The 20,097-nt window shown below is 37.8% G+C and overlaps 1 protein-coding gene across 1 annotated transcript; it reads right to left on the bottom strand.

The window, feature by feature from the left end:
• Positions 1–16,376: 16,376 nt before the first annotated feature.
• On the bottom strand, positions 16,377–17,243 carry LOC145113672 (uncharacterized). Its single transcript, XM_079049734.1, has 2 exons — positions 16,829–17,243; positions 16,377–16,732 (listed from the first exon to the last, which is right to left on the bottom strand). The coding sequence occupies exons 1-2, from the start codon at positions 17,241–17,243 to the stop codon at positions 16,377–16,379; spliced, it is 771 nt and encodes a 256-aa protein (XP_078905860.1).
• Positions 17,244–20,097: the final 2,854 nt, after the last annotated feature.

Genomic DNA, 20,097 nt, shown 5'->3' with positions numbered 1-20,097 from the left:
AGAATGGGGTGAGTTATTAGATAAGATAGTGTAAATACCTGCATGGTTGGGTTTAACTTTCCCATCCTTCACATCTTGCTGGTACTTTGGGCAGTTCCGCTTCCAATGTGATTTTTCATGGCAATAGAAGCATTCAGCCTCTTTAGGGTCAGAAGAAGGAGTGACAAAACCTTTCTTGGTTCCACTTGAAGAAGAGCCATCAAGGGTCCTAGCCTTGGTACCCTTCGAAGAGCTCTTTCTCTTCTTCCCTCTACCTTTCCCGATTGCCAAAACCGGGGCGGAGTTTGGAGTAGGAGTGTTAACAACTGACTTACCCTTAAGACCTGTTTCTGCGGTCTTGAGGAGTCCCTGAAGTTTGCTGAGTGTGACCTCTTCCTTATTCATGTGATATGTCATGCGGAATTGATCATAGCACGATGGTAAGGAGTGCAAAATGATATCTATTGCAAGCTCCTCAGGGAAGTTCACATTAAGCTTCAGCAACCGATCCACATACCTTTGCATTTTCTGCATGTGGCTCGTGACGGATTCCCCGTCCTTCATCATGGTTGTTATGATAGAGCATATGATTTCATACCTCTCTTGTCGTGCACTTTGATGGTATCTTTCCATCAGATCTTGGTGCATTTCAAAAGGGTAGAAGTCCTCATAGGACTTTTGGAGTTCCGTTGTCATGGTGGCCAACATGATGCATGCCACTTTTGTAGCATCCCTTTCATGTGCCCGGAAGTCAGCGATCTCCTGGGGAGTTGCAGTGGTCTCATCAATCTCCTTAAGCTCCTTGTCAAGGACATATTCTTTGTCCTCGTAGCGGGTAATCATCCTGATGTTTCTGATCCATTCATTGAAGTTGGATCCATCAAAAGTGACTTTCCCACACAAGTTCATAAGGGTAAAGGAGCCATTAGGATTAGAGCCAGAAGCAGCATTGTTTGAAGACATCTTAAAGAAGAGAACAAGATTAGTTTAGATATTAAGAGAGTCCTTAATAAAACACCCAAATGTAATATTAAGGCTAGGATCCAATCACAATATATTATAACTTAGAAGAGGTATGCCGTAATCCAAGCTATAACATATTTGAAAGGTAGGTGAATGACGATTCACCAATTTCCACCATGAAAAACGAAATATAAATATTAGGTTTTTAATTGGTTCTTAGAAATTCCTAGATTCTTTTGAGATTCAATGAACTTTTCAAAGGCATGTTTCAATCTCGAGTGTGCCCTCCAAGTTTTGTGACTGGGATACCGAGGATCACAAAACGAGGTGTGAAGTAACCATGCAAATCACTTGGTACCCTCAAGGTTTATCACTCAATCGATGTGCCGGTAAACCACACACGCTCCACCGATGCTATGGTAAACCTTAAGTCACCCTTTACCTACCTTGTTAAGTCCAAGTTAGTGTGCCGGTTAACCACACACGCTCCACCAACGACTTAAACAAAGTGTAAAGTGTAATTTCATGGATTAGCACCTTATTCACATTTTCCTAAAGTAACTAAGATTGGGAATTTAATAAAAGCATTTAGTTACTTTATAATATTCATCATACTTTTAATAAGAATTTATAAGTCCTTGTCTTACCCGTTCGGCTAACGACCCTCCACCGATCAAGGAAGCGGTGGGTGAGAGTGGACACCCATTAAGTTGCCATTTTATAGGCAACAACCTTATACCCCCCTTATAGACCGGCTTCGTGAATGAGGCGTACTAGCGGTAAGACGACTTGTTGTTATACATATATATATATATATATTAGTAACTTATAATATTATAAAGTATAAGGGTTGAATTTTAACTTTTAAAATTCTAAGGGTTGGAACTAAAGTTTTAATCAAGGCTTTACATGTTCCAAAACTTGAGGGCAAGTTTTGTAAACTTCCAAAACTTTTCATTTCTTATAACTTATGAATTAATTGAGTAATAAAAATGAAGACTCTTCATTTTTATAACTCTTGTGTTCTTTTAATGGCTTTAATAAAAGTAAGACTTTTGGTTTTCCATAACTTGAGGACAAGTTATGGACTCCATTAAAACACATTATGATCATGAATTAAACTACCATGAAGGTTACAAACAATTCCTATGATCATCTAATCTTCATAAGTTCAAGAACATGAATATGAACACTTTCAAGAATGAAAAATTACACTTAAAAAAAACTTGTAATTTAACGATTTTTTTTCAAGCTGTTTACACACAAAAAAAAAAAACAACAAACAAACCTGGCTCTGATACCACTGATGGGTTTTGAGCATTCTAACACTTCCTAAGTGTACATGCAACCCTAATAACCTTGGATCTATGTTTGTCTAATAATCATGCAAAGTTGAATTCCAAGGTTATATTCATATCTAGCATACATGGGGAACATTTTTAACTTGAATGAAAGATAGAATAACTTACCTTGTTGTTGATTATGATCCTTGAAACCTTGTGAGCCTAGCACCCCAAGTGTGATGCCTCAAATGCTTCACACAACACCAAATGCAAAGGAGTAAACTTTGAGAGAATCTTACACTTGCAAAATCGGCTCTAGCCCTCTTGTTTCTTAGTGTAGCCGATTTTGGTGGAGAATGGGTTTCTTATATAGTGTTGACACATCTAGGGTTACACCATGTAAACCCTAATGTGTCATGACTCTTCATTTCCATGACCCATGGGTTTGTAACTCCCATGGAGCATCCATGGAGCATCCTATGGGTGGAACCCAACTTAATAATCCATGGAGCCTCTTAGCCCACTATATAAGATATGGAAGATTTACATAATCTACCCATATATTTAATTAGTTATCTTTTGATCACTTAATTAATTCTAAATTAATTCTTGATCAAACTAATTAAATAATATTATTAATATATTAGAACTTATAATATATTAATAAATCATAAGTGTTATTTCTCTCATTTTAGTTTATCCAATTGCATGGTGCCATGCAACCCAAATGGACCATGTCGGGTCGGGTCAAGTACATACCAGAAATAGTTATGGACTTAGACACCTTATCCAACAATATCCTTTAACAACCAACCGAGCCTTGTTTCTTATAACGTTCCCTTCTTTGTCCAATTTATTCCTGAAGACCCATTTCAAGCCAACCACTGAAGCATCCTTGGTGTGGGAATTAGCCTCCAAACTCGATTTCGTTCGAACTCGTGAAGCTCATCTTGCATTGCTTGAACCCAATCAGAATGATCAAGTGCAGCATTAACTGTTTTCGGTTCGACTTTGGAGATAAACAAATTAAACATACAGAATTCAACTTTAGAGAATAATGCAGTTTGTTTCGCTTTCAATTGAGAACGAGTGAGGACTTTCTCAGATGATTCACCAATTATTTGTGCTTTGGGATGATCCTTGGTCCATTTCACTAATGGAGGATAATTTGGGTCATAGGCTGGATCCAATTCTGCATTCACTTCCTCTTCAAGTTCTGATTGATCACCTTCGTCAGTTGTATTCTCTTTCTCCCCCTCGACTGGCATTGTGTAACCTGTGTCAGGGCCAGAGTGATCATCCTTTGTGGACGTCGGATTCTCCCCCTCGATGGGACTATCATTGGGTGGGTTTGGAGTTGTATTCTCCCCCTCGTCTGGACCTTTATAAGTTGGAGATCGAATAGGATCCTCCCCCTCAAAAGACATTCCGGTTTTCTTTGGTGCTGATGAACTCTCCCCCTTGAATATTGAGCCGTCGTTTGGAGAGCCAGTGGAGGGTTGACCACCTGTCGGTTTAGGAGGTTCACTTTCCATTTCTTTGGCAGCTTCATCTATGATCTTCTTGAGATTATCAATTTTGTTGTCTGCTGCTTTCGCCTCTGAGTGTGCTGCTTTCTCTGGTTCATCAAATAACCGAATGTACTCTTCAAACAAGTTGGATATTGGAACCGAGACTTGTCCTGACTCAGGAAATATTTCCCCTAAGGCATCTTCGCTTCTTTGAACTTTCTTCATGTACTGATAATCAAAGGTCACATAATATGTTTCTTCAATTCGTTTGGAGCGTTTGTTCAACACTCTGTATGCCTTTGATGTTAGCGAATAACCCAGAAAGATTCCCTCATCGGCTTTGACGTCAAACTTGTTTCGGTTCTCTTTAGAATTGAAAATGAAGCACCGTGAACCGAATACGTGGAAAAATTTGACGTTGGGCTTTCTATTATTCAGAATCTCATATGGAGTGATTAAGAATCTTTTGTTGAGCAAAGATCGGTTCTGAGTATAGCAAGCGGTTGCAACAGCATCAGCCCAGAAGTATAACGGAAGGGAAGCGAAGCTGAGCATGGTTCTGGCTGCTTCACATAAAGAACTAATTGTGATACACTGATGAGGTTATGCTGCAATTCCTATCTCTGAGCCCTCATCATCAAATGAAACCTTCAAGCCTGTCCCCACAACTAATTGTGATACACTGATGAGGTTATGCTGCAATCCTTCCACATACGCTACTTTTCGAATCGAGAAATCTCCATTTGTTATCATTCCATATCCTTTGATCGTTCCATATGAGTTATTGCCATACTTCACACATCCACCATCCTTTAGGGACCGAAACTCCCTCAGCTCTTCCTTCCTTCCTGTCATGTAACGCGAGCAGCCACTGTCTATATACCATTCATCATCGAACTGCTCGTCACTGATCACCTGAAAATTCAAGCAGATTTAGGAACCCAAAGTTTCTTGGGTCCTGGTGAGTCTTTTACAGAGATAGGAATTGCAGTAGAAACATCAACCAAATAAGTTCGTTTTACTAGAGTCGTTTGATCTTTTCTTTTGATGGTATACACCTTGATTTTAGTTTTATCTTCTTTAAGTTTTGGTGTATTCTTTTGAATCCTAGGGTTAGCTTATCTTTTCTTATTATCGAACTCAAAATCAAGCTTTCCTTTGCCTTTGATATCCTTTATTGAATTTAATTTGCTTTGTGAGTTGGAAGGACCGAATCTAGACTTAGGACCGAAACTTGTCTTAGGACCGAAACTAGACTTAGGACCGAAACTAGTCTTAGGACCGAAACTAGTCTTAGGACCGAAACTAGACTTTTGGTTGTTGGTACCGAAAGTAGGCTTTTGGTTGTTAGCCTTGACGTTTAGACTGAAACTTGACTTTCGGTTCGGCGTGCTAGTTTTGGGACCGAAAGTAGATGTTCGGTTCTGAGATTTGGAATTGTAAGAATTTGGACAGAAGTTTTCTTTTCCATTTGGCTTTTCCTTTCCTTTGTTATTTGATTCTTTCTTAGGAGATGCGTAGTTGGGATTTTGAGATTGCCAATGATGTTTTCGCTCATTCAGATTCTTCATGTATCTTTGATTTCTTAAGCGTTTTTGTTCAGCTAACTCCTTCTGCGATTTGTGGATATTGAAGCTAGCCTTTGGCTTCTCCTTTTGAGTTTCGGTTGTCCTTGTTGGAACTATCGGTTCTTTCTTTGGTTCTTCAAGGATTTCTTTAGTTCCACTTGTGCTAGGTTTGTCGAAACTGGAGGGTTTGTTGATGGGTTCAGCAACGTATCGTCCTTTAACCCTCCATGAAGTTTGCTCAGATAAGCCTACGGTTTCGTCCGCGTTGTCAATAGGTGCTGACCAGAAATAATCGTCACACCCTTCAGCATTGTCTTTGTCGACCAAGATTTTTAACTCTGCCGTTTGTGTTGCAGTGACCCCTGTTACTGCATAGATCGGATTTGGCACAGTTTGAACCTTTTGATAAACCATAGCTTTTTCTTTGAGTTTCTGTGGCTTTTCTTTTGACAGGCAAGCGAATTCAACCGAATTTTCAGATATGAGAGGTTTCTCATTTTCGGTTTCGCTCTTCATAAACTCAGAGCGATCAACTACGTCTTCCACTGAAATTTCGCTCATCTCACTCTCCTCATCAAATTCAGACGTATTATCTAAGTTCATTTTATTTTCCGAAACTAATTTGGCGTTTGACAAGTCAAATGATTGAACAGTTTCGGACTTAATTTTTAACCTATCATTTTCATCCAACAGATTTTTGAGCATGCATTTATGTTCCTTAGAATCAATGAAGGTTTCTATCTTATCCAGTCCAATTTTGTAAGACATGGATGTCTCTTCAGAGGACACTATAGATTCACACTCAGCAATGACCTCATCCTCCTTAAATTCAAGGAAGGGTAAGATCATCTTGTGAATCTTCTTCCCTATTTCACAATTTAAATGCAATTGAGCAATATTAGTATATAAGCGCTTAGCAATTAAACAAAAAACATTCCTTTGTTTTAAAAACTTTAAATTGTCTCTTTGCAAATAAATACTTTCATCTCTAGCCCTATTTAATTCCGCCTCCTTTAGCTCAATCCACATCCTTCTCTCCTCACTTTTTGAAGATACCCTGCTGAGTTGGTCAGTTAGGTTAGAATTCGCTAAGCGAGTTTGCATGAGACTACCACTTAAGTTAGAAAATTTAAATTTTAATTCATTTAATTCTTCTTCATAATCTATTACTGGAACTTTAAGTGATTCAAGGATGGATTGTACCTTTTTGATCAGCCGATCACAGTCGTTGATCTTCTCGCTCACGGGCTTGGCTACAAAGCATTTGTTCTCAGTCAGGTTCGGTTCCTCTCTTGCACTTTCGGTTGATGCCCCAGCTGTGACCATCAAACATCTTCCAGCCGAACCTACATCCTTTGCCACATAAGCCCTTCCATGAGTGGGCTTTCTCACCTCTTCATCTTCAGAATCGGTTGACCAAACTTCAACGCCACCGAACTCATCTTCGTCTGCATTCTCCTGCACAATCAAGGCATTCATAGAACTGTTAGACGCCTTCTTTTTCTTGATCTCTTCCAACTTGTGCATGTAGTACGTCTCATCATCTTCACCATCTCTTTTCTCGACCATTTTCCTTAGCATGCAATCTTTGGCAAAGTGGTTCTTGCCGTGACAGTAATTACAGTCGAACCCAGAGTCTCCTGCAAGCTTGCTCTCCTTCTTGTCTTCATACTTTTGAGAAGAATTTTTTGCTTCATCCTTCACCTTCTCGGAGCTGTAACTTCCCTGCCAGTTTCGGTTTTTGTTGACAGGAAATTTTCTTCGTGCAAACTTCTTTGGATTGGTGACCATCATAGCATACTCCTCGCTTGTAAGGTCACACTCAGACATATCAGACTCTTCTTCTTCTTCTGCAATGCTTTTTCCTTTTGAGACAAGAGCCAGCAATCCCACACCAGAAACTACCTTCGCTTCTTTGGTTACAACACTCTCATGGGACTTAAGTATTCCCACAAGTTTCGCTAGTGAGTAAGATTTAAACTGTTCATGTGCTTTCACGGTTGAAACCACAGCCATCCATTCTGGTCTTAGACCGTTCATAAAGGTTACCTTCTGCTCGATCAACTTTCTTTCTATTCCATGCTTGATCATCTTACTTAGGAGATGATTGAACCGATCGAAAGTTTGTATGAGTTTTTCCTCTGGTTTCTGTTCGAAAACTCCAAATTCTGACAGCAGCAAGGTTTGAATGCAATGTTCTAGATCTTCATCGGTTGAATAAAGTTCTTTCAACCTATCCCAGATTTCTTTGGCCGTTGTGCATGAACCAACCAACCGAAAGGTGTCAGATTGCAAGGCGAATCTGATCATTCTCATGGCCTTCACATTACACAGCAACTTGTCTTTCTCATCCTGTGGCATCTTCTCTACATCCGCCACAAGCTTGTTATATTCCTTTTGGGACTTAACTGTTGTGTTCGTTCCTGAGTGAACAAACGGCCCAAGCGTGATAGCTTCCCAGATGAGATAGCCATTGTCTTCAGATCCAACCACGTAATCTTCAAAGTGATGCGCCCATACTTCATAGTCTTTAGTGTAAAGAATGGGAATCCTGGTAGTGGATCCAATGCTGTTTGAGATGTTGATGGGATTTGTTTGCGAATCTTCATGAGACATGGTGAGCTGCTAGAATCAGATCTGTAAACTTGAGATTAGGGTTTTATCTGAAACAGAGTTGCCGTCGTTAAGAAGAAGACGGCTTCTATTTATTCGATAAAAGCGGAAACCCTAACGAATTCAATACAGAAGGAATGTGTATTGATCACACAGTCTCCTGCTCTGATACCAATTGTTGAAATAATGTTCAATTAGGATCGATAGATTCTAAGCAGACAAACAATTAAGAACGTAATTATGAACACAAGAATGACTTTGAATGTGTCGTATGATTAATGCTTTAACACCTCAGAAGAGCTCGATTAAGAACTTCGACTGTAGAGGTGTTTAGGGTTACAAGACAATTACGATAATAATCACAAACGTTAACCTTTTAATGCATACATGCATGCATTATTTATAGTCTAACCCTACTAGCTAATCACGGATGGACAGGCCCAATCCGGATACAAAACATAAGCTCATGATGCAACACAATTAGACTCAACAGTTCTTCATCTTCCACCTCCTTGATTATACACATATCAAGAACGAATACATATATGTGTAGGAATTGTGTGGTCGACACGACAGAAAGGGTTGAGGATGGCGGAGCAGGTCTTGTATCGGAGATGTGTGTAAGGGTTGGTAGGGATGTATGGGTGATGTCAGATAGAAGATATTGAGGTGGCGAAAGGGATGACATACTTGTTGGCTTCGACTTTTGTATGTGGTCAGGGTTTTTACTTCATACGAACACCATCAATTCCTTGAGGATTAGTGTTCTCCATCGTCAACATTTTGGGTGTTAAAAATAAAAGCTTTGTTAGTGTAAATTAGGAGAAATTGGGGATTAGGGAGACGGGGAAGAGAAACAGGGGAGAAAAGGGGTGGAATTTGAGAGATGTGGTTCTTGTGTGTACCTAGAGACGAAGGTTTTGACCAGTGGTGAATCGACTAAAGGGGTGGAGCGGTTATGGTGGTGGCTGAAAGAAACGAGGGTTTTTTTCGGTCTAGGCTTTAGTAGGTAGCGGTAGTGATTTTGGAAGGGGGGGGGGGGGGAGAGAGAGAGAGAGAGAGAGAGAGAGAGAGAGAGACCTCATATTTATTTATTAATAAAACATTTAATTAAATAGAAAAAAAAAATTATATCATGAGGGCATTTTAGTATTTTTAGTCTTTTGAGGACCAAAACCAGAAACAAACTAGCACAAAATGACCATCAATCCAAAAAAAGTCGGGGTTTGGACCAAAACCCGAAAAAAATGCATGTCATAGGGACCATTTTTACAGTCTTGTCTTTATAATTTTACAAATTGAGTTAATTACCTTTTTCTTTTTAAATTATGGTTATATTTTATATTTTACAAAAACATCATTTTATGTAATTTTACATACTTTAAAAGTTTACGGCTATCTTTGCCGAACCATCATATACAAATAAAAACCATATCATCCACCTCTTATGTTCCAGCTGCCAGCTAGTTTAGCTAGTTTACCGAACATGTGCTAAGCCCTAAACAATGCATATAAAAACAATAATAATAAAAATTTATAGATGTTCGTTTTAACACAAACCAGTATTATTTTGAGTACTCGTTTTTTTATGATGGGTTGTCGTTTTCTTTAAGGGTTTTTATTGTGAAAGTGAGACTTGGTGTTAAAAGTCGGTGAATAGGGAAGATGCAAAGGGAAATGGCATTGTGTTATTCAATGATTACAACCACGCTCCAAATTTTTTAAAATTTTATTGTATTGGTCTTTTAAAGATTTTTTGTTATTGTATTCGGTATGGTACTGAATAAAGTTTGTTAAATTATATTTAGTCATTATGTAAATTAAATAAAAAAAGAAAAAAGAAAAAGAGAGAGAGAGAGAGAGAGAGAGAGAGAGAGAGAGAGAGAGATGTCTTATTATAGATCGATATGATGCATACATGACAAGAATTTATATTAGTTAACAAAATCAGATTTAAAATATATTGGTTTATAAGACAATAGACGATTTTATATATGGTGTTCGATGTGGGGTTTTAAATGGTTCTTTTGACTATCTTTTTCATAATTTTGGACCACAGCAGAAAGTAGCTTTTGCCTAAACTTGGGCTTTGGCTTTTTGGTCACGTAAAAATGACATTTTTCTCCTCAAGATAGGGATTCACGGGTACTTATAAGTTATAATGTATCTTTAAATCTAATGACTTATGAGGCTGGTCTTTTGTTATATGTGTGTATTTTTGGTTTAGCTTATATTTATAAAATTTTGGGTTAGGAAATTGATTTCGATTTGATTTTCAAAAATCAGGGTGGACTTCATGGAACAGCGTATAAATGAAGTATGAAAAAAAGGTTAAAGCACAACTTAAAAAGTGATCTCAAATATCTAGGTATGTGGAAAAGAAAATAAAGAGGCTAATAAAGATGACCTTCGAAATAAAGTCATTGAAGTAGATGGTCGTAGTCGTATGGCTACTTCGGCCGATTTGGAGGCAATGATCACTTACATTAAAGAATTGGGGGACACTTAAAGACTATAAACAATGGATTTAGTGCAAAATGTTAAAATACGTTGGGGGCGTGTGTAATTGGAAAAGAAAGCAAGTTGTTATTTATGGAAATATGGTGGATGGAAAATGGGTCACGAATCCAAAATCTGTTAAAGCCGAGTTCTATAATTATTTTGGGACCAAATTTGGTGTGAATGTCATGGTTAAGCCAATTCAAGAAAGCAACAAAAAAAATCTAATGGCATCTTTCTTTTATTGAAGCTTTCATTTATGTAGGATAAATAAAGTCTCGGTGGTTGAAGAGTGAAATTTTACATATGAGTTTTAGGGTTCACACCCCGACACAAATTCAAAATATTATTAGTGTTCATCGACTGACCTCTCACGTTAGCCTTGTGGAGGGTTGACATAAATAGTTCTGATGGTACAGTTTACCATTTTTTTTTTATTTCTAAGGGATTAAATTAAAAGAACAGTGTGAGATTATGGTAATGATATAACCCCAATGTCTAATAGGAAGTGATCAAGGCTAATGTGGTAAACATGGTGATGCAATTTCAGGAGTCGAGTTCCATCCCCAAATAATGTTACCTCGTATTTCTTTGCCTTTATTTCTAAAGTTCAAGACCCTAAGTTCGTTAAAGATTACCGACCTATAAGTCTTGTTTTTTTTTTAACAAGAAAGATAGTTATTATTATCAATGCACTAGCGAGGAGCTAGGAAACTAATACAAGCTTACACGGGACGGGTCATAACACCAATCAAACCATTTGTATTTTTCATCATTACAAGTCCAGTTTTAAATTTAAAAAAAAAATTTGATTGCAACTTGTTTGCTAAGTCTTTGTTTTACTTGATCTTGTTGTTGAAGATGGCGTTCATTTTTGTAATTACATGAGACCTATGTTGGGAATTTAGGGTTTGTGGTGGAGATCTGGATACCAACTTGGATCGTGATATCACTTTCCGAACTGATATTTCTACCCAATGCCTGGGTTACAAGAAATTCAGCCTAGGATAATCCAAGTGGACACTTACGTTTCTAGGCACAGAAGACGTAAGCCAATATGCTAGAGGATTCTGTGAAAGTCTGATGAAAACGAGAGCTTAAGATCGTAACCCCCTTCTGTAGAGGAAGAGTTGTTTATATATTAAACACGATTAGGGTTTCATTAGGGTTGGGTCGTCATTAGTTGCTTTGGAAGAAATTAATGTTAATCCGGATTTAATGAGGATTTAGGGTTACAAAAAACTAATGAGTTTCGTTAGTTTTACCATAATCACCCTCAAGAAATTGAATTTTCCATTATGTTAGCGGGATCCCAGCCAGGGGCTCTGCCCTTGGACCCCGCTAGGGGCGCGCCCCTTTGGAAACCACGGACCCGGGGGCCCTGCCCCCGGACCCCCGACTAGTCGTCGAACCGGCTTCTGATTCGATCATATACATGCGTGCACTCCGTACAACCCCCGTACATATATTAGAGTACAAATCATAAAGCCCCTTAGCTCACATGTTGGTTCCAGTTACTTAAAATGACATGGTGACACTAAAATCACCAAAAACCTATATAAGAGAAAAAGTGATAGTGTTTTTAATTCTCCACAACCTTGAGGATCCAAGACCAATCAACTTTTCAATAGACTACGGGGACACGGGGATAATCGACCACTATAAGTTAATATGAGATATAACTTCCTTTTCCATATAGTAATCTAAAAATGTGAACTTTATGTTTGGATAAATAATATAAATGAGACAGAGTGTAACCCCATGTTAACACCTTTGCAAGCAAGATTCAATCGTATAGGTAATCTCTCAAGCATGGTCTACTAAATGCACGAGTTGTTAGGAAAATATAACCCAAAATTGTACGAAAGAACAAAAGCATAAAATTCTTGACTGAGGCCTGTGTTTAACACAGTTTCCTTAAAACAAATTCGCCCTATATGGGTGTTTGTTTCCCAGGATACAACAGTAGAAAGCAATTCTTCTAGATTGCTCGAACCCTCACTTGGCCCGGATTATACCTTGGTTGTAGCAAGAGAGAAAAGATGAAGCAGAAGCGTAAGAGAGGAAAAGAGTGATTTCGTTTCATCCGGTGTCTGGAATCAGTCACATATGCATTGTATATATACTACCCAATGTAACCGATGCAATTAAAACGAAATCGTAACTGTCACAATTAAATAAGAAAATTAATCAAGAAATAAAAACCAAAATCTATGATTAATTGCTCTTAATTCGGTTTTGTAACTGTTAACCAAAAGGAAAAAATGCAAAAAAGGTCCTTGAACTTTTCTGGTCGACCGGTGGTGCATTCCTGCCCGCAGGACGCGCGCTCGCACACAAGTTCAGTAGCCCGAAGCCAATTTGGCTCGCATTCGCACCCCCTGCGTGTGCGCGCAAGAGAGAGCCTTGGTTCTAATAAGTCTTACAAAGGTAGCTAGTCTTTGTAGTTATAAACCAATTTCCTTTTCATTTTCCCACCAATGTGGGATGAGTTTTAAACCCACTTAACTCTTTTATTTTCTCTTCCAATTGCCCTACTTTGACAAGTAATTTCTCATTCATTTTTAATCCGTTTTGGACGTGTGATATATCGAAACGTATATATTACGGAGGAGAACACGAATATATAATCAATAACTCGTTTTGATTATATTTAGAGTCCAAAATTTGTGCTCAAAAATGGAGAAAATCCATTTTTGGAAATTAATTAAATTAATTTTCCAACAATCCCCCACATGAATGAAAATTGCTTCAGCATCTGCAATTCCAAGCTGCTTTAGGTAAAATCCAGCAGTTAAATCATGCACAGGATAGGTAGGTTTGACCCTTTGAACCTTCCCTTAAGATACATATTTATTTTACTAGCGGACCAGTAGACTCGATGTCCTTGAACTGTTCTGCCATTTGTGTAAATAATCAATAAATGTCTCACATGATTCTCCTTGACCCAGTTAGGTTCTCATTGATGTGTCCGTTTTGGTCATGGACACTTGCCTGGTTCTGTAAGAGTTCTTAGGAACTTGCCCATTCAATTCCCTTTGAAGCGACCCCACTTCTCTCTCACATAGGTGATTATATCATAATCATTAAAAGCTAAAGCGTGATGATTTACAACTTATCACCAACTACTATAAGCTTAACCTGCATCATTGTTATTTATAGGAATGGGTTGGGGTTGACCCCCACAGTGATCCACATATGTTATATGCAAGTAGGTTGTCCCATTGAACCTAGATCTTGGGATCTCCAGTCAACTAGGTTGGGTTTTCCTTCGCAATAACTTATTCGTTCATGGGTTTTAATCCCATTCCTTTTGACGATTTTGCAACTAACTCCCTGTTTAACCCTTTGGTTAGCGGATCCGCAATGTTATCCTTGGACCTTATGTAGTCAATTGAGATAACTCCTGTTGAGAGTAGTTGTCGAATGGTGTTGTGTCTTCGACGAATGTGTCAAGACTTACCATTATACATAGCACTTTGCGCCCGTCCAATTGTCGATTGACTATCACAATGGATTGAGATTGCCGAAACTGGTTTAGGCCATCCTGGTATATCTTCCAAAAATTGTCGGAGCCATTCAGCTTCTTCTCCACTTTTATCAAGTGTTATAAATTCCAATTCCATGGTGGATCGAGCTATAACTGTTTGTTTTGAAGATTTCCATGATATAGCTCCACCTCCAAGTGTGAACAAAAACCCACTGGTTGACTTGGAGTCTTTAATGTCAAATATCCAATTTGCATCACTATACCCTTCTATCACCTCGGGATATCTTATATAGTGCAACCTATAATTGCGAGTGTATCTTAAGTATTGTAATAATCTTTTAATACTCTTCCAATGTTCATCACTTGGATTACTGGCATATCTACTTAGTCTGCTTATTGCAAAAGCTAAGTCAGGTCTGGTACAACTCATAAGGTACATCAGACTACCAATAATTCTTGCATATTCGACTTGTGCAACTCCTTCACCTCTATTTTTACTTAGATGATGACTTGTATCAATTGGTGTCCTAGCTACAGTAGTATCACCGGAGTTGAACTTCTCAAGAATTTTATCCACATAATGGGTTTGATTTAAAGTAAGTCCATTTGCATTCCTTGTGATCTTTACACCAAGGATGACGTCTGCTAAACCCATGTCTTTCATGTCGAATCTTGCCTTTAGCATGTCCTTTGTTGATTGAACCATTTTATCGTTGCTACCAACGATAAGCATATCATCAACATAAAGGCACAAGATAACATAACCCTCACTTGTGTTTTTAACATAAACACACTTGTCACATTCATTAATCTTGTATCCATTTTCCAACATCACATGGTCAAACTTTTGATGTCATTGTTTTGGGGCTTGTTTCAACCCATATAATGACTTCACTAGTTTGCAAACCATTGATTCTTTTCCTGGGGCAACATACCCTTCTGGTTGTTCCATGTAGATTTCTTCATCTAAATCCCCGTTAAGAAAAGCTGTTTTAACATCCATTTGATGTACTTCAAGATTTCTTATAGAAGCAATTGCAAGTACCAATCTAATGGATGTAATACGTGTGACAGGAGAGTACGTATCAAAATAATCAAGGCCACTTTTATGTCTATAGCCTTTAATTACTAGTCTTGCCTTGTACTTGTCAAAGGTTCCATCCGCTTTCATTTTCTTCTTGAAAATCCATTTATAACCTAGTGGTTTGCAACCTTGAGGTAAATCCACTAGCCCCCATGTATGGTTTTGCAAGATTGAATCCAGTTCGCTTTTAATTGCCTTTTTCCATTGAGGTCCTTCTGAGGAGGTGACTGCCTCTTTGAAAGTTTGAGGCTCTCTTTCAACCATGTAAGTGTAGAAATCATCTCCAAACGACTTCTCCACTCGTGCCCTTTTACTTCTACGGGGCTCTATTTCATCCTCTATTTCTTCTTCATAAGAGGATTCATTGTGCTCAATTAACTTTGAAGCATTTGTCTCAACCTTATGAAGACATGGAAACACATTCTCAAAGAACGATGCATTTCTTGACTCCATTATTGTGCCTTTGTGAATTTCTGTAATTTTTGAGTCATGCACAAGAAATCGATACGCACTACTGTTTTGTGCATATCCAACAAATATGCAATCAACAGTCTTGGGTCCTATCTTAACCACCTTGGGTGCAGGTACCACGAACTTTGCAAGGCACCCCCACACTCGAAGGGATTTGTAGGATGGTTTTATACCTGACCATAACTCGTATGGTGTTTTATCCGATTTCTTTCGTGGGACCTTATTTAAAAGGTAGTTAGCTGAAAGTATAGCTTCCCTCCACATTGAGGGTGGCAACCCATAACTTAACAACATGGCATTCATCATTTCCTTTAAGGTCCGATTTTTCCTTTTTGCCATACCATTTTTTTGTGGTGAATAAGGTGCAGTAAGCTCATGTATGATACCATGAGTTGCATAAAATTCCTCAAACGGTGATACATATTCACCTCCACGGTCACTTCTTAGTACTTTAATTTTCTTATTAAGTTGATTCTCAACTTCACTTTTATACACTTTAAACTTCTCTATAGCCTCATTTTTACTTTTAAGTAAATAGACATAGCATAATTTAGTGCAATCATCAATAAAAGTAATAAAGTACTTATTTCCACCTTTAGATGGAATTGATTTCATGTCACACACATCGATGTGAATTAATCCAAGTGGTTTGGTTGTCCTTTGAATGGACTTGAAAGATTTTCGTGTTAATTTCGATTCAACACAAGTGTTGCATTTGTATTTTGAGTCAATGTGAAAGTGTGGTATGTGATTGAGTTTAATTAAACGACGAAGAGTATCAAAATTAACATGTCCTAATCTAGCATGCCATATATTTGAAGACTCAAGCAAGTAAGTAGAAGAGTTATTCATTTCATTATCATTGTTACTTGGCTTAAGAGCCATTACACAAAGTTTGAACATACCCCTATCAACCTACCCCTTACCCACATACACACCATTCTTGGTTAACACAAATTTACCTGACTCAAACACCAAGAGAAAACCATGCTTGTTCAACAACCAACCCGACACAAGATTCTTACGAATTTTGGGTACATACAACACATCATTCAACGTCAGATCTCTTCCCGACGTCATCTTCAACACAATCTTTCCAACACCTTGGATATCAGAAGTGGCCGATTTTCCCATGAACAGCTTGTCACCATTATCCACAACCTTGAAGTTTCTGAACCATTCTCTATTTGAGCAAACATGACGGGTAGCTCCCGTATCAATCCACCACTCCCTTGGATTGGACTCCACAAGATTAACTTCAGAAATAACCGCTGCAAGATCGATGTCAGACACATCTTTGGTTATCTTGTCCACAACATTTGCCTCCTTAGCCTTCTTTGGAAGCTTTCAATCTGCAGCCCAATGACCCCGTTGGTCACAGTTATGGCAGTTTCCTTGAAACTTTTTCTTAAAAGTTCCACCTTTGGCCCCCAAGTTTGAACCCTTGCCTTTCTTTTGGAATTTGACCTTTCCAGATTTGTTCTTCCCAGAAGTTTGACCATGCTCCACCACATTAGCTTTCTCAGAAGTAGGGGTATAACTACTCTTTTGAGCTATCTTATTGTCCTCTTCAATTCGAAGGCGAACAATAAGGTCCTCAATGGACATTTCCTTTCTCTTATGTTTCAAGTAATTCTTGAAATCAACCCAAATAGGGGGTAGCTTCTCAATCATGGAAGCAACAGAAAAAGGCTCATTCAACCCCATACCCTCGGCATGCATGTCATGTAGGAGGACTTGTAGTTCTTGGACTTGGGACATAACAGTTTTGCCATCCACCATTTTATAGTCAAGAAATCAGGCAACCACAAATTTCTTTGTCCCGGCATCATCAGTTTTATACTTTTTGTCCAATGAGTCCCATAGTTCTTTGGATGTCTTTGTTACACAATACACATTATAAAGTGAATCAACAAGGCCATTAAGAACATAATTCCTACACAAGAAATCAGAATGTTTCCAAGCATCAATCGCAGTTAAAGCTTGCACATCTCCTTCTCCTTCGGTCATCCGAAGAGCCTCTTCAGTTAAGAATCTAGCAAGATTCAATGTGGTAAGATAGAAGAGCATCTTCTGCTTCCACCTCTTAAAGTTCAGTCCAGAGAACTTCTCAGGTTTCTCAGCATGATTGACTGGCATGGTCATCATTGGAGCTCCTTGAGCATTAGGAGTTCCATTAGGCTTTGGTGGTTGGGAACCTTCACCAGTAGTCATGCTACAAAAGGAAGCAAATGTAAAACTGTTAAAGATTAAAATTCAATAACCAGTAAACTGTTAAATATTGTCTGTTTCCAAAAACCAGGTTCTGAAAACCTGTGAAACAAAAGAAATAATCTGAAAACTGTTTTAGAAAACAATTTCTGAAAACGGTAACATATTATGGATGAAATAAAATTAAACAGTTAGATACAAGCAAACAGAAAAGCAGAAGAAACAGAAAATGTCTTAGAAAACGATTTTTGAAAACAGATTCTGCAAGTGTTATGGAGAGGAAAAAAAATTCGTTTTTATAAACAGTGTAAGACGAAGCAGAAACAATTTTTTTTTCAAGTTCGTTTCGCACAAATGATTTGTTTTAAGACTGTTAGGAAAATATAACCCAAAATTGTACGAAAGAACAAAAGCATAAAATTCTTGACTGAGGCCTGTGTTTAACACAGTTTCCTTAAAACAAATTCGCCCTATATGGGTGTTTGTTTCCCAGGATACAACAGTAGAAAGCAATTCTTCTAGATTGCTCGAACCCTCACTTGGCCCGGATTATACCTTGGTTGCAGCAAAAGAGAAAAGATGAAGCAGAAGCGTAAGAGAGGAAAAGAGTGATTTCGTTTCATCCGGTGTCTGGAATCAGTCACATATGCATTGTATATATACTACCCAATGTAACCGATGCAATTAAAACGAAATCGTAACTGTCACAATTAAATAAGAAAATTAATCAAGAAATAAAAACCAAAATCTATGATTAATTGCTCTTAATTCGGTTTTGTAACTGTTAACCAAAAGGAAAAAATGCAAAAAAGGTCCTTGAACTTTTCTGGTCGACCGGTGGTGCATTCCTGCTCGCAGGACGCGCGCTCGCACACAAGTTCAGTAGCCCGAAGCCAATTTGGCTCGCATTCGCACCCCCTGCATGTGCGCGCAAGAGAGAGCCTTGGTTCTAATAAGTCTTACAAAGCTAGCTAGTCTTTGTAGTTATAAACCAATTTCCTTTTCATTTTCCCACCAATGTGGGATGAGTTTTAAACCCACTTAACTCTTTTATTTTCTCTTCCAATTGCCCTATTTTGACAAGTAATTTCTCATTCATTTTTAATCCGTTTTAGACGTGTGATATATCGAAATGTAGATATCACGAAGGAGAACACAAATATATAATCAATAACTCGTTTTGATTATATTTAGAGTCCAAAATTTGTGCTCAAAAATGGAGAAAATCCATTTTTGGAAATTAATTAAATTAATTTTCCAACACAAGTTTACTATGATAGGGGCCAAACAGTTCCACACGATTCTAACTGAATCGTACTTAAGATAGATGATGTCAATATGTCACCAGTCTCATAACTCAACTCCAATACTCGTTAACATTGGTGAAACAATAACTGAGGTTGATATTTCATTGACTTAGGGATATGTTTATATGACTGATCTTATCCCATATTTATGCTTATGTTTGCTAAAGACTGAATCTATCATAGACCTCCAATTATCACATGAATCACCTCGCTAACATATTTTTAAGGGGATCCAATTTCAAAATCTAACAACCACCATTTACTAAGAGGGGCAACATTTCAGGCATAATGACTACTGATATCAAGCCTGCCATTCTCTTTATTGTTCAAAGTGTTTTCCAAGCAACCCAAGCGATTTTTTTGTTCTTTGTGCACCCACCTAAAAAAAACTTGTTATATATGCTCTCAAGTTTATTAAGAAGTATATTAAGGATTTTGTATAGATAAAAAAGAGATAGTTTCCAAGGTTACCAAGAACGATTTTGCATAAGGTAAGCATCCCTTAATTAAAAGGTTTCTTGTTATCCATGAAGATAATTTTTGATGAAATTTCTCAACCAGTTGGTGCAACTTGAGGTTCCAACCATAAACTAATGACCAGATAGCCAAGACAGTTGAACGGGAATAAGTCATATATACAGATCATGTTGGATTAAGGTGTCTAAGGTCCTAACTAAATTGGTATAATGTTGAAGAATAAAAGTAAAGTCCTTTTCGGGTTGCCCTCATAACCAGAAAATGACTTGGATTGATTATAGGAGAGAGATAAACGATCTGTTAATATATCATATGATTAATATATTAATTATAAATAGTAGTGATTAATTAAAAATTAATCAAAATTAATTTGGATATAATTATGGGATAATTAGAGTTAATTAAAGGTGTAAGAGCTAAGTTGTAATTGTTCAATAGTTGAACAAAAGAGAGGATCTAGAACCTCCCTATATAGTGGACGGTTTTGGTGCCCTTGGATGGGGTTTCTGGAAGCCTTCAACTGATAAAAGGAAACTAAATAATTATTGGATTAAAATATTATTATTTTGAATTCAAATCTAGGGGTTCTTTGATTATCCGGAAACTATATAAAGGGGCATACCCTTTTTATTTTCGGCCAC

This window comes from Lactuca virosa, chromosome 5, assembly GCF_052849685.1.
Source record: "Lactuca virosa cultivar CGN04683 chromosome 5, Lactuca_virosa_CGN04683_v6, whole genome shotgun sequence".
In the NCBI taxonomy this organism is placed as follows: domain Eukaryota; kingdom Viridiplantae; phylum Streptophyta; class Magnoliopsida; order Asterales; family Asteraceae; genus Lactuca; species Lactuca virosa.
This window is presented reverse-complemented; position numbering and strand designations above follow the sequence as displayed.

Excerpts from the sequence above, each read along its gene's own strand:
- LOC145113672 (XM_079049734.1), bottom strand. The coding sequence starts at position 17,243 with ATGGTGGATGGCAAAACTGTTATGTCCCAAGTCCAAGAACTACAAGTC. Across the intron at positions 16,733-16,828 it reads CCATAACTGTGACCAACGGG|CGGTTATTTCTGAAGTTAAT; the intron begins GTCATTGGGCTG and ends TCGATCTTGCAG.